General features: G+C 42.2%; 1 protein-coding gene across 7 annotated transcripts in view; it reads left to right on the forward strand.

The window, feature by feature from the left end:
- INPP4B (inositol polyphosphate-4-phosphatase type II B) overlaps nt 1-14521 on the forward strand; it is a 394186-nt gene that overhangs the window by 290347 nt on the left and 89318 nt on the right. For all 7 annotated transcript variants that reach the window (XM_060246716.1, XM_060246717.1, XM_060246715.1 and 4 more), the window contains 3 exons: nt 3417-3589; nt 5472-5595; nt 12567-12684. In XM_060246716.1, the coding sequence (XP_060102699.1) occupies nt 3417-3589; nt 5472-5595; nt 12567-12684 (415 nt within the window). The remainder of the gene's footprint in view (nt 1-3416; nt 3590-5471; nt 5596-12566; nt 12685-14521) is intronic.

A 14521-nucleotide genomic window follows, 5' to 3' on the forward strand; every position in this document is an offset into this window, starting at 1 on the left:
GAAGATAAGAACATGAATATACGACTTTCTTTTGCACTATTATAGCTGACCACTTTGGATATACAAGTCTTATGAAAAATCACTGATGTTATTAATAATTAGCATATTTTAGGATTTGTGTATTTTGTTATTTGGGGTTACAATACCAGTGGTATTTCTGTTGCATACTTCATTTAGAACACAAAAGAAGATATTTAAATACTAAATGTGTAGAATTATAAAACAGTTATATGAACAACCAAACATCACTGGATGAAGTGATGAAGTTTTTTTTCCTCCCCCCCCCCCCCCTCTTATGGCCTTTTCCGTCATTCTGATGACTCAGGTGTTTCCATTTTGACACCTTCTGTATGATCTGAAATTGTTCTTTGAGAGCTGCCATGCTAGATCTTGAATGCTGGATGGTGTGTTGTGCTTATTGTGACAGAAATTGCAAGGTCCTGAAGATGAGTTTTGCTTATGCACAGACCTGGTTAACTGTATCTGGCATATCAAGGCATTACCCTTCTACATGATATCTGGGCATACCAATTCAGTGAAAGAATGTGTTCTCTGGCATGGTGAAGCTTGTTTGTGTCCTCTGGAATTATGTTCTTTCAATCACCTTACCTCAGATTTATCTAGATCATTGTCAATGAATGAAATTAGAGTGAAGCTAATGCTTCGTAAATCATTCATATTTATGGTACAAGCCAATCAGGGAACTTGTTGAAAACTGGATGATGTCACAATGCTATCTAGCCAATTACATTTGCTATATGATGCCACTATGTACAGTGATTAGAGCAGGGATGGGGAACCTTTTTTCTGCCAAGGGCCATTTGGATATTTATAACATCATTCATCGGCCATACAAAATTATCAACTTAAAAAACAGTGCTCCACCGAGGGAGAACAATTCAGACTGGCAAAATTAATGCAAATGATTGTTTTTCTATTTGAGTCATGTGGGAAGAGCTTAATTTGGCACACACACTCATCCCTGGCCGACTGCCCTAGGCAAATGCCTAGGTCCAGAGCTTTTTTTGTAGAGAATGCCCAGCAGGAACTCATTAGCATATTAGGTCACACCATCTGGGATAATCAAGTGCAAATTAAACTTGTGGTAGCTGGCTCCCTCCTCTACCACCCCCTCCTTCCCTCAATGTGGAAACTGCAGCTGCTCCCAGCAGATCTTTAAAGACACCCACATACCCCAGCAGTAGTACTTCACAATGCCCACCACTCAGGCTCCACATAGAGAAAGAGGCAGGAGAAAAAGAAATGAAGAAATGGGGGGAAGAAAGGGAGAGAAATGGGGAAAGAAACAAAAATAAAAAAATGGGAGGAAGAAAAGGGAATAAAGGGAAATAAAGGGGGAAAGAAATGAAAAGAAAGGGAAATGAAGAAATGAAAGAAGAAAGAAGGGAGAAGAAATGGAAAGAAAGGGAACTAAAGAAATGAGGAGAAAACTTACCTGAACTGTGACAGTGACTTTTCCAGGCCCCACAGCAATCCTGACCAGCCAACCAGACCCCTGGGAGGCTGCTGCACAGTGTGGCTGGGTTCCGTGATTCCTGCCGGCCAGCCAGGCCCCAGGGAGGCTGCTGCACAGTGCAGCTGGGCCCTGCAATCCCTGCTGGCCAGCTGGGCTTTAGGGAGGCCGCTACACATTGCAGCTGAGCCCCGTGATTCCTGTCAGCCAGCTGGGCCCTGGGGAGGCCACTGCACAGTGCTGGCTAGCTGGGCGTTGGGGAAGCCGCTGCACAGTGCGGCTGGACCCCACAATCCTCACCAGCCAGCTGGGCCCCAGGGAAGCCACCATGTGGCTTGGCTCAGCCCAGCAATCCCTGAGGGCCAGACCAATTTATCTCAAGGGCCATAAACGGCCTCAGGATGGACGCTCCCCACCCCTGGATTAGAGTGTCAGACTAGGATCTGGGAGGTCCAGGTTTGAATCTTCATTCTGCTATGGAAACCAACTGAGTGAACTCGGGACAGTCACTCTCTCCCACAGCCTAACCTACCTTGTTGAACAGTTATGAAGATATTTCAGAGAAGAAAAGAATGATGTAAGCCTCTTGAATCCTCATTGTAGAGAAAGACAGGGTATAAATGAAGTAAATAAATAATCATAGAAAGACGCTAGTCAATTAAGAGTTAGGGGCAGTGCCTTTGAAGCAGTTGCTCTAAATGATTGAGGAAGGGAAAAGTGCTCTTCAGTGCTGCTGAAAATATTCATGAATAACGGTGGAGTTTGTGAGTTCATAAACAGTTCATTTGTATAGTTTTAGTAGTGTGGAATATGGGATGACATGCTTGTGTTGTGAGCCTTTCCTGCTCACTTTCCTCCAACTTTTGAATGTTGGATGGAATAGACTGACTGACATCACTCACAACTGACTGAAATTACTCACAAATATGTTTTTGGGGAAAAGGTGGCGGCAGTAAATGGTTAGTAATTGAATAGTTTGGAGGAACATTAACACTACTTATTATAATCCACTCTATTAAAATAGTTCACAGGTCAGAAATTGGCAAGTTTTCTTATGAATAGCATAGAGGAAATTAGTTACAGCTCTACTTTTGCTATTGCTTTGGATATTTAGAGACTATGTGAGTCTGCTTCCAATTTACTACTCCATCTCAGTGTCACTAGGGGCTTTATGGTAATAATATATGAGCCGTTTTTTCAAAAGTATGACTTTACCCACATGTGAGCAAAGAAAAGAGGTCAATACATAGCATTTCTTTAGCTTGATTAGAAGAAGAAGATGAAGACGACGACATTGGATTTATATTCCGCCCTCCACTCAAGAGTCTCAGAGTGGCTCACAATCTCCTTTATCTCCCTCCCCTACAACAGACACCCTGTGAGGTGGGTGGGGCTGAGAGGGCTCTCACAGCAGCTGCCCTTTCAAGGACAACCTCTGCCAGAGCTATGGCTGACCCAAGGCCATGCAAGCAGGTGCAAGTGGAGGAGTGGGAATCAAACCTGGTTCTCCCAGATAAGAGTCCACACACTTAACCACTACACCAAACTGACTCTCTAGAAGTCCAGTGTATACTTCATCCAGTTGAACAAACATTTCAATTTTTTTTCCCTTTCACTGTTGATTCTCTTCAGCGTTATTTTTTTTTTAATTTCAGAATTTACTTTAATTAGTTCAACTTATCTAAATTGTAGGGTGCAGCAAGCTTTTTTTTGTGCACCTCTGGTGCTCTGAAAAGAGTGAATAATCTGCACATAATTTTTAAATACTGGGAAGATTAATATGAGAGAAAAGGAAGTAGAATTCTGTCAAGAATCATGTGCCTGTAAAGGAGAATGCAGGACCAAGTGAAGAGGATGTGTTTACTCCTTTTCTAGCTTAGCTTCACAAGGGAGACTTGCTATACTTTAATAGCTATTCTTGACCATTCCTCTTTTGTTCCAGGTGACTGGTATGAACAGCTTTATCCACTCACAGTTACACTGAAAGACTGCATTGGAGAGGTGGTGACTAGGGCAAGGCAATCAATGTCTTTTGTTCTGCTTCAGGAACTTGCATGTAGTTTGCCACAGTGTTTAATGCTGACACTAAGAAGAGATATTGTCTTCAGTCAAGCAGTAGGTGCTTCTTCCATTTTATAAACTTATTTTTAATTTCTTTTATCCCTCCTTTTTATCAGCTTAAGCAATGCCAGGTTTTACCAAACCACTGTCAAACAATCACTTTTTCATAGCTGAAGATATAAAGACATGTGGATATACCATTGAATGGTACTTTGCCAATTCCAGACAGCAAGGAAAAGAAATTATTCCTTTCTCTCTCCACAATTACAGCCTCAGTGCTGCTGTTGTCACTATCATTGGTTTGCTTGGCACAAGGCAACAGAAGATAGGTCCCTTAATTTCCACAGTTTGCCAAACTGCCACTCTGAGCAGCATATTTGCTTCTTTTTTTCCAGTGCCTCAGAGGCCCTTCAGAAGTTACTGGGAAAAAAAACACTGTTGATGATTATCCAAATGTAGGGATTTATGAAGTAGTCCACAGTTCTTGTTTTCTGCCAGTGCTTCTGGAGTCACATACAAGATCTTCACAGGAGCCTCTGGCCACCTCCAGCAAAATCCATCACAACTGGATTTGCAGAGCTTCTTTTGAGCCATTTGTTCTGGTCATGGAAGTAGTCTTCAATGAAAACAAAGAAATCTGTTGCACCTTCATATCGCAAAACATGGGTGGGAGGGATTTCCCAGGAGGGGCATCCCAGCAGTGCTAAAAAGTGTCTTTAACACAAAATATGTACTCCTTTATATCCAGACATTCAAATTATACAAAGAAATAAAAAGGAAAATGTGCCACTTGTAGAAATATAAACCCAGTTTTAGGGTACGTCTGCACCAACAGACCTAAATCTTCCTTCCTTTTCTAGCTCTTTCCTTAGGAGAAAGAGAACAACAACAAAAAAGCCCAACACAGGAGTTCTAATATTAGCAAAGCTGGTACAGTGTAATAATAGGTAAATTGTGTGGTATTATCTCATGGCTGGAGAACCTGGTATTGTTCCTGTTAGAATGATGGTCCATGTCTCAGAGGGAAGCTTTTTAATGACCCAAATATTCACTCTCCTATTGTGCATCTTTCTTTTTTATATAGCTAAATTCATACTGAAAGGTTCATGGGAGGAATAAGAGACACACAAGAGCCAGTAGTTCAGATCTGAGTCCTACAGATCTCTGAAACAGCTCCAATCTGGACTTGCTGTTTTATTATTGTTCGAAATATACCCTCCACCTAAAAACTCTCAGGGCATTTTAATGTGTTAATTTTCTTCTGTAAGATCCCTTGGGGAAAATAATTAAAACCACCTTTCCTCTAGTTTACAGTGGAAAATAGCAAAGCAATCCATTTAGCTTTCCAGTAAAGCTCTATTATCCCGAAGAAACATTCTAAGGAGTAAGACATGATGGAAATTGTACTACTGTTAAAAAAGGGGTACATGATCAGAGAAGACATAATACATTTGTACAGCCCTTGAGTTAAGTAGTGCTGTTGTTAAAATCCAGCATTACACCCTTAATAAATGGCTTTTCTGTCAATCATGGCATTATATTAGGCTTGCCAGCTCTGGGTTGGGAAAAACTGGAGATTTTGGAGGTGGAGCCAGGGGAGGGTGAGTTTGGGCAGGGGAGGGGAGGGAGCTCCACAAAGCATAATACAATACAGTCCACCTTCCAAAGCAGCCATTTTATCCAGAGGAACAGATATCTGTAGTCTGGAGACCAGTTATAATTCTGATTTCTAACCACCACCCTATATTCATGGTATTGAATCCATTTAGTAGAAACTAAAATTATTCATTTTAATAACATAATAACCCCTTTTGAACAAGGTTTTACCAAGGTTTTTGTTGTTATTAAATTCTTAGTGTTAAAAAAGCGTAATAAGTCTGTTAATATGTTTCTAATGTTAACTGTTATCTGTTTGTGCATTTTCACCATCATTTAGCTTGCTGGATTGGTCTGCGGATTTATAATCAAATTGCACTCTAGTTTACACGATCAAGGCTTCCTCCAGCAGCTTCATACAGTGGGGTTAATAGTTCAGTATGAAGGACTTCTCAGTACATACAGTAAGTATAGCATTTAAATGACTGAGTTCAACCTTCTAAAAACCATTGAAGGTGGTCGTCTAGCAGGTTCTGTATTTCTACTTCTGCATGTTTCTTTATGAAGTAGTTATGAAAGTTTTGATCTGGAACAGTGCACTGTTTCTAATTTTTTTTTCTTTTTTACTATGCATTAAACCAGGGGTGTCATTGAGGGCCAGACCTGACATAAATGAGACCTTGTTGGGTCGGGCCATGTGTGTTATAAAATGTAATGTCAGGTAGCAGAGACATAAACTTTATAAAGCACACAGACAAACACAAGGATTTTAAAAGCTTGGCAAAGCAAGCTGTAATGCAAAAGGAAGCAAGAAAGAGGGAGAAGGAAGCAGACGACAGCCAGTTGCTCAGGGGGCTTGATAGGAGCCCTCCTGGGGCCTGATTCGACCCCCAAGCTGCATGTTTGACACCCCTGCATTAAACATTTTACTAGCATTTTTGGGACTACATTCTTAACATACTTATTTGGAAATGAAAAATCTGCCTGAACTTATAAACATATTGGGTGCTCTTCAGCAGGCCTGTGGAGGATGATGTGGTTTGTTGTTTTTAACTGGCCTGTATTATCATTTATTGCTTATATATCGCTAAAGTTTTAATATGCTTTAATTATTCTATAGCTAGTTCAGTGGTTTTGGTTGTCTGCAAGCTATCCTGTGGCAGGATGTAAATTTTGTTAGAGGGTGTCAAAACTTCCATTCTTAACAAGTTGAAACTAAGGCTGTATAACAATAAGGGCAAATACCCACTTGACTCAGAGGCTGTGTTTGCATGTGCACCAGTATTTCCTAAAGGGTCCAAAGCATTATGTCTGGGCTCAATCTGAACTACTGTATACAGGTGACCACAAATTTCTCCCCATATGGTCACCCCATACAAGTGAGCATAAATCGTGGATTACTTGATACATAAACTAAAAAAAATTGTAAATAGAATTGAAAATAGTTTATTTAAAATGTTTATTTGCTGCTTTTCCAAAAAATATAAAATGTATCAGGTGGCTCATAATCCAAAATTAGAAACAGAGTAAAAACTAAAAGCCACATAAGAACAGAAATAAAAAGCAGGTGGAGTGAAAAAATCAGCAGGTAAAATATGAGGACACAGAATTTTTAAAGCATATGCTAAACAAAAGTGGGCAAACAGAAACTTTCCGCTCCTGTCTAAAGATTAATAAGCCAAGTGCCAAGCATAATGCTGAGGAGTCAGCATTCCACAGTCAAACTAAAAAAAGCCTTGTCTGATTCCCACCCACATGGCTTCAGAAGGAGGGGAGAAATAAAGCAGAGACCAGTTTGGGGCAGGTTGAAATGTGAGTAGCAGTCCTTCAGGCAGGGCTTTTTTTGTAGAAAAAGCTCAGCAGGAACTCATTTGCATATTAGGCCACACCCCTTGACATCACTGTTTTACAGAGAAAGCCCAGCAGGAACTTATTTGCATATTTGCCACACACCCTGACACCAAGCCAGCCAGAACTGTGTTCCTGTCCGTTCTTGCTCAAAAAAAGCCCCACCTTCAGGCATGCTGATCCCTGAAAGTTTAGGGCTGTAGAGGTGAGAACCAGCACTGTAGTATTGTGCCTAGCAGCCAACTGGAAGCATGAGATGGTATTTTTGAACTGGAAGGAACTGTGTTCTCCATAACCACTATGAAGTAACACAACTACAAGCCTTTGCCAAACCAGGTATTGTTGATGGCATCTGGTCCTGGATGACTAATGTTGCAGTACAAGCTGATCTGCCAATGACTGATCATTTGGTATTTAACCACCTGCAACAGCAGTAATTTTAGAATCAGTAGTGTACTGGCAAAATTATCATAGTATTGTTGGTTCAGAGAAGAACTGGAACAGGGGAAAAGTTCTCTTTCTCTGATACACACATCCCTTTCATGACCTATTCCTCTCCATCCTATGCCCACTACAGACAAATTCCTCCTATTACTTAAAGTCACAGCATGTTTTAAAACAAACATACAAAATGATCACTCATCTCCCAGTGTTATTTCTCTGTTTGTTCATATCTTAGCAGCGGCATACCTAGCCTATTTGGCACCTGGGGTGGATCATTTTAAACACTCCCTTCTATTTTTTCCCATTAAATCACAGCTGACTTATGGCGACTCCATAGGGTTTTCAAGGCAAGAGATGTTCAGAGGTAATTTGCCATTGCCTGTTTCCATGTCAGCCTTGCTTAACTTCTGAGATCTGCAAAGATCAGGTTAGGCTGGGGCTATCTACATCAGGGCCCTTTTAATAATCATAAAATAAAATGAATAACAATAGTGGCCAGAAAACAGACATATTGATCTGAAGCAACTGAACAAAGTTTAGTCTTAAAGGTGCCAGTGGACCCAAACTTTGTATTCAATGGCCTGAAAAGAAACACAGGCAGAGAAAAAAATTCTTGTATTTATATACGTGTGATATTGGACTGTTTTGAGATATTGTAGAGTTCCAGTGGGATGTGACTTGAACTGTATTTGTTTTCCCCTGGACTCTATGTGTTATCATTCCTGAAGCCTGTGGCTTGTTATCTAAATTGTTTTCTCCCTTATTAGTTCAATGTCTTTTGCTATGAGAACTTTCTATGAGAATTCTTTTTATGAATTTTAGGCATTTGTATTCTTTGTGATATTGGATATTTTGACAGAGACTAAGTATATTGGAATTATTTATATGTGTTTTGGTACACAGGCTTTTTTTGTATTGGTGGAGTTCCAATATTGTGTATCTCTTTGGTGTTGTACTAATGGAGGCAGACAATGGCAAGCCACCTCCAAATGACTCTTGCCTTGAAAACACAACAGGGGTCACTATAAGTCAGCTGTGACTTGACAGAAAAAAAAATCCCAAAAACCCATCACACCACTCGAGTTCTGAGCAGGCGCTAGGAAGGACTTTTGTTCTCCATTTTGAAGCCCAAGAGCTGACCATCCCAAACACCTAAAAGGCATTCCAAATTCCTACAAGGCATTTTGCTAACATTTGCATTTTGTGAACATAAGAAGAGCCCTGCTGGATCAAACCAGTGGTCCGTCTTGTCCAGCATACTGTCTCACACAGTGTCCAACCAGTTCCTCTGGAGGGCCAACAACGGGGCATAGAGGCCAAGGTATTCCCCTGATGTTGCCTCTTAAGCAGCATCAAAGGCTTAGTGGGATTCAAAGGCATAGTGCCTATGAATGTGGAGGTTCCCCTCAGTCACCATGGCTAGTAGCCATTGATAGACTCCATGAATCTATCTCATCCTCTTTTAAAGGTGTTTATTCCTGTGGTCATCAGTACATCCTCTGGCAGCAGGTTCTGCATTTTAATCACTCTCTGCATAAAATAGTATTTCCTTTTGTCTGTCCTGAATTTACTGTCCATCAGTTTCATTGGATGCTATTGGAGAGCCAGTTTGGTGTAGTGGTTAAGTGTGCGGACTCTTATCTGGGAGAACCGGGTTTGATTCCCCACTCCTCCACTTGCACCTGCTGGCATGGCCTTGGGTCAGCCATAGCTCTGGCAGAGGTTGTCCTTGAAAGGGCAGCTGCTGTGAGAGCCCTCTCAGCCCCACCCACCTCACAGGGTGTCTGTTGTGGGGGAGGAAGGTAAAGGAGATTGTGAGCCGCTCTGAGACTCTTTGGAGTGGAGGGCGGGATATAAATCCAATATCATCATCTTCTTCTTCTTGAGTTCTAGTCTTTTGGGAGAGGGAGAAAAATTTCTCTTAGTCAACTGTCACTATCCCATGCATAATTTTATAAACTTTTATCATCACAAGAATTACCAGACTTGATGTTAAGAAACACACTACTCCATCCTCCATTGTTTCCAAAGGACTAAACTCAAACCAGAGAATCTCTGCAATAGAAACTGAAGGGAGGCATTTTTGCACCCTAGCTAAACCAGTGTAATGGTCAGAGTACCCAACATAACATTAACTAAGGTTTGCTACTGTACTACTCTTGAATATATTCTGTCACCAAGCCAGGTAGGGATGAGAAGAAAGTCTTGTGACCAAAAAGTGAAAAGGGGGAGGAGGGCAGAAAAAGTGTGAAGAGAGACTGAAATGAATGAGAAACATGAATGTGAAATGTGAAAAAGATGGAGAGAAATTAAGAGAGGTTTTTTTAAATCTTGCTGCAACACCCAAACTACTGCTGAGCTGGGGGAAGGAAGAGAGAGAAAGGCTAGGCCAGGGGTGTCAATCTCATTTGATGTGAAGGCTAGATCTGACACAAAGGAGACCTTGTTGAGCTGGGCCATGTGTGTCATAAAATGTAATGCCTGGTAGCAGAGATATAAACTTTATAAAGAACACAGGCAAACACATGCACTCAGCCTAATCCACCTCACTGACTTGTTGAGCCTCAGCCAACAAAAGGAAGAGAGGCTTGGCTCAGTAGCTCTGCTGTGTAATTGAGAGAGAGTAATTGAGTGAGAAGAAAGCAGACAGTGAGTCGTTTGTGGGAGTCCTCCTGATAGGAGCCCTCTGGGGGCCTGAATCGGCCCCCAGGCAGGCCTGGGGCCAGGGGTGCCTGTGCCCCTAGGCCAAAGCCCTATACTTTGCCCCCATTGTTATTTTTGCACGCACAAAGCACACACACCAATGACATCATTTCTGACACACACGGACTTTACCAAAGCCTCCCAAGCCTCGTCAGAGTCCAGAAGGCAGCTGGACTAGATGGACCTTCACTGGTCTGATCCAGCAGCCATGCTTTTCTGACCTTTCCCCAGGAGTCGTTGCCAGGTTCCCCTCTGCGCAACTGTCTACAGATGAGTTGTAATAAGTAGCAGGAGATCTTTGGGTTCTGCCTGATGGTTGGCAAACCTCCCTCTCATGGCGCAGCCGAGCCTTTCCCTGCTGCCTCCGCTGGGCCCATCCTGCTCAGCCCGCACTGCAAGCAGCAGTGCCCAACATTCCAAACAAGCCCAACTGCAGGGCGATGTGGCTCATCATTCCGAGCCAACCACAAAGAGTCTAGGAGGCGGGGCGTACCAATGTGAGAAGAGGGGGGACAGAGAAAGGCAAGCAGGCCATTTTCACCACTGCCGAGCCCAACGTGGGTCCTGCTACCCCCAGAGACAGCTGCGTGGAGCCGGGTGGGCTGGCCAGGGCTGGGTGGCCATGGGAGGTTCCTCCCAAGGGTGCCTGGCATGCCAAAATCCCCCCCCCCAGTGCAGTCAGCATTTGGTGTGGCCCTCCAGCTGGGCTCTTCCCTTGTGTGGCCACTAGCGGGGCTTCCAGTCAGCTCCCAGGCAACATGAGGGGAGGAGCACTAAAGGCATGGGAGGCAGACAGCAGTGGGGAGGCGGATGTGAGGGAGGCGGGCACGGGGAGATGGATGGCAGCTGGTGCAGGGAAGTGGACAGCAGCAGGTGTGGGGAGAGTGGCACCCTAAGCGACTGCCTACATGGCCTACTTTCACACTCTGGCACTGCGCCCAGGCCACATGTTTGACACCCCTGGGCTAGGCTATTGGAGAAAATGACCCACAGGCTGGCAATTACTGTAGCAGCTATCAACATGATCTGTTAAGGAAATTTCCTTTAGTCTTGAAGAAAAGGAAAGTTTAACTGATTCTGAAGCTTTTTGCTATGCTCAGACTTCCCTGCATCCCTAGTGGCTGCAGCCAGAACTGCATTTTAAAAATAAAAGAGAAGACATTTGGCTGGAAGCAGCAGGACAACACTGGCTTCAATGGCCCCCTTCAAAGCCTTCATCAAGCTGTGCCCCAGGCATACTGTCCCTCCTCCCTCCTTGGTACACCACTGTATGTAGACCCTCTCGTCACTGGGATATATTCTCTTGAAGACAGGTCCCCCCCTGCTCCCCTTCAGTTCCTCAGCCTGAGTCACTCAGTTCTGAACAACAACAACAATAAACAAACCAAGAGCAACAACAGTAAACAAACCAAGAGCAAATGAAAATAAAATCTGGACATTAATCTCCTGCTCCCAACTGCAAGGGAGGAAACCTTTATGTTGCCCTTATGTCAAAAATTGATGGTAGTTCCTAAAGTAATTGCTTTTCCAGAATTGCCTGGTCTAGAATGGCCAGTGCCCACATTTGGTAATTTTCTGGTGGTAGGGTTGCCAGCTTTAGGTTTTGAAATACCTGGAAATTTTGGGGATGGAGCCTCAGGAGGGCAGGGGAGAGACTTCAGCAGCACATAATGCCACAGAGTCCACCATCCAAAGCAGCCTATTTCTGCAAGGCAACTGACCTTGATTGTCTGGAGATCAATTGTAATAGTGGGGCATCTCCCGATGCCACCTGGAGGTTGGCAACTCTATTTGACTGGCTTTTCTTCCTCTCTTTTTACCATCAGCTCTAGAGTGGGAGAAAGCAGCTACTGAATATGTAAGCCATTATGTAATATGCTGCACAATTCTGTACAGAGTTACTCCAGTTACTTTAGTCCTGACGTCAATGAATTTAGCCTGGAGTGACTTTGCATAAGATTGCAATGTTAATCTGTTTCATATATGATATGCAACAGGGATTCTGTTTTGCATTATATGACTTAAAGAGATGTCTGTGCTTTTGATCAGAAAACATTATGCATAATTTAACCAAATGCAGATTATAATATGACTGCAATTTCTAACAATGACTTAGCGCTATTTTGCAAAACTGTGTATCTGCTTTAGTGGGTAACTTTATAATGTCCGCCTGAGGATATGAGAAATAGTCACAGAAATAAAATATCAGGTTTCGCATATCACTAACCAAAATTTCAAGAATTGAATGGGATGTGCTTATGAAGCAACACACTAAATAGAGATATAGCTGCTTATTATTGGACCTTGACAATAAATTTGAGAAATCTTGACTTGAGTTGCTACTTTGCAAAAAAAAAAAAAAACACAAATGAAGAGTGACTACTCAGTTGTATTTTAAGTTTCACAGTGCATTTTCTAATTTACTTTTCTATCTATGTAGGTGAGGAAATTGGGATGCTAGAAGACATGGCTGTGGGAATATCAGATTTACAAAAAGTCATATTTAAAATAACTGAAGCCAAATCAGATGAACTTTTGCCTGTTATAACTGGAAGGCGGTGAGAATTTTTGTGTCCTAAAATGAGAACTTAATGTTACTTTGTGGCAGTACAAACAGTAGAAGCTCCTCAAATACTTTTCCAGATGTTATTTTAACTTGCTCATGTAACTGTAATTTGTATGGCGTAGGCCAGAGGTGTCAAACTCATGAGGGCCAGATATGACATAAATGTGACCTTGTTTGGCCAGGCCATGTTGGGTTCGGCCGAGCCATGTCAGGCCGGGCCACATGTGAAGATTAGGTAGCAGATATATAAACTTTATAAAGGACACAAACATAATTATATATATATAAAACTTTAAACATGCTTTAAAATGTTAGCACTCGTTGGTCTTAAAGGTGCTTTCTTTGTATTTCTCCCATGGGATCAGGGAACTGGGCAAAGGAAACTGTGGCTCTTTCCTTCCTTCCCCTGGGGACTTGGGGGGGGGGGGAGTCTCAGCCAATAGAAGAAAGAGGGGCTTGGCTACGTAGCTTCTCTGTGCAATTGAGAGAGCATGGAAAAACAAGCTCTGCCTCCCTCCCCCACCCTTCCTTCCCAAGGGAGGAGCCTTAGCCAATGGAGAAAATAGAAGTTTTGCTCTGTAGCTCCTGTGCAATTGAGCAAGCCTTGCAAAGCACACTGTTATGCAGAAAGAAACAAGATACAGGGAAAAGGAAGCACATGACAGCCAGTTGCTTGGAGGCCTGATAGAAGCCCTCTGGTGGCCTGATTCGGTCCCCGGACTGCATGTTTGACACCTCTGACATAGACAGAATGGAGAATGACAGTGCAATCCTAAACAGAGTTACACCCTTCTAAGTCCACTAAAGTCAGTTGGCTCTGAAGGATGTAACTTTGCTTAGGAATGTAATATAAATGTAAGAGACCTGAAACAACAAGCCTGTTTCTTCAAGGGGAGTGCAGCCCCATTCAGAATGGGAGACACTTAAAGTCCCAGGTCAGACTTTCCACTCACCAGTAGCACTTCTGCCTTTTAGGATCAGTTTCTTAGCCCACATCTACTTCAAAACTACCTTCAGGCTCTAGTTCCGAATTTCTAATATAAGTACCAAATATTTCAATCTGAGGTAGATGGTGTGAAAATGAAAACATAATTCCTATTTTGGAAGAGATACTTGACCATTATAAAAGGGCTAGTTAGTGTACCTTATGGCCAAGGCATAAATTATAAATAAAAGTATGAAGAACTACACAGCATAAAAAGATGATCCTGTTGAAAACAATTTGGATAACTTATAGTTTCTCCTCCTACTCCCCCTTTTGTCCTACTTGTGTGGTCACACAATTTTTATTTTTTGTTGTATGTATGAATGGGTATGTGAAGTTTAAATATTCATAGCAATCTCCAAAGTCTTTAATATCATGAGTAACTCTTACAAAAGAACAGTGATGAAGGCAAGAAGTGGAGGAATTTGGAAAACTGAATGGAGATCTGTATTGTTACTTCAAACAATTTGGGATGGTTGACATGTTTGTGTTAAAGATAAAAATATAAACAATAAAATGAACAGCCTCTGTGCCATGTGGACACACAAAGATTTTTCAAGCAGCTTTTGTGATGCAGCATAAGGGCCTATTCAGCTGTTCAGAACAAAACAAAAATAGTCCAAAATCCCATTGTACATGCATAAGCCTTTAAGTGTGCATAAAGTACCACTCTGGATTCTGGCCACTGTTTCCCAAATAGCATTGCTGGCATGATACAGATAATATGGGATCATGCCCTGAGCTTTTATGAGAGATATAGGGTAGAAATGTGAAATATAAATGAACAAAAGAAGAATTTTAGGCTGTTATTTTTCTGGACCTAGGGCAACTGATAAAACAGTAA

The sequence above is a fragment of the Heteronotia binoei genome, chromosome 9 (genome assembly GCF_032191835.1).
Source record: "Heteronotia binoei isolate CCM8104 ecotype False Entrance Well chromosome 9, APGP_CSIRO_Hbin_v1, whole genome shotgun sequence".
NCBI lineage: Eukaryota > Metazoa > Chordata > Lepidosauria > Squamata > Gekkonidae > Heteronotia > Heteronotia binoei.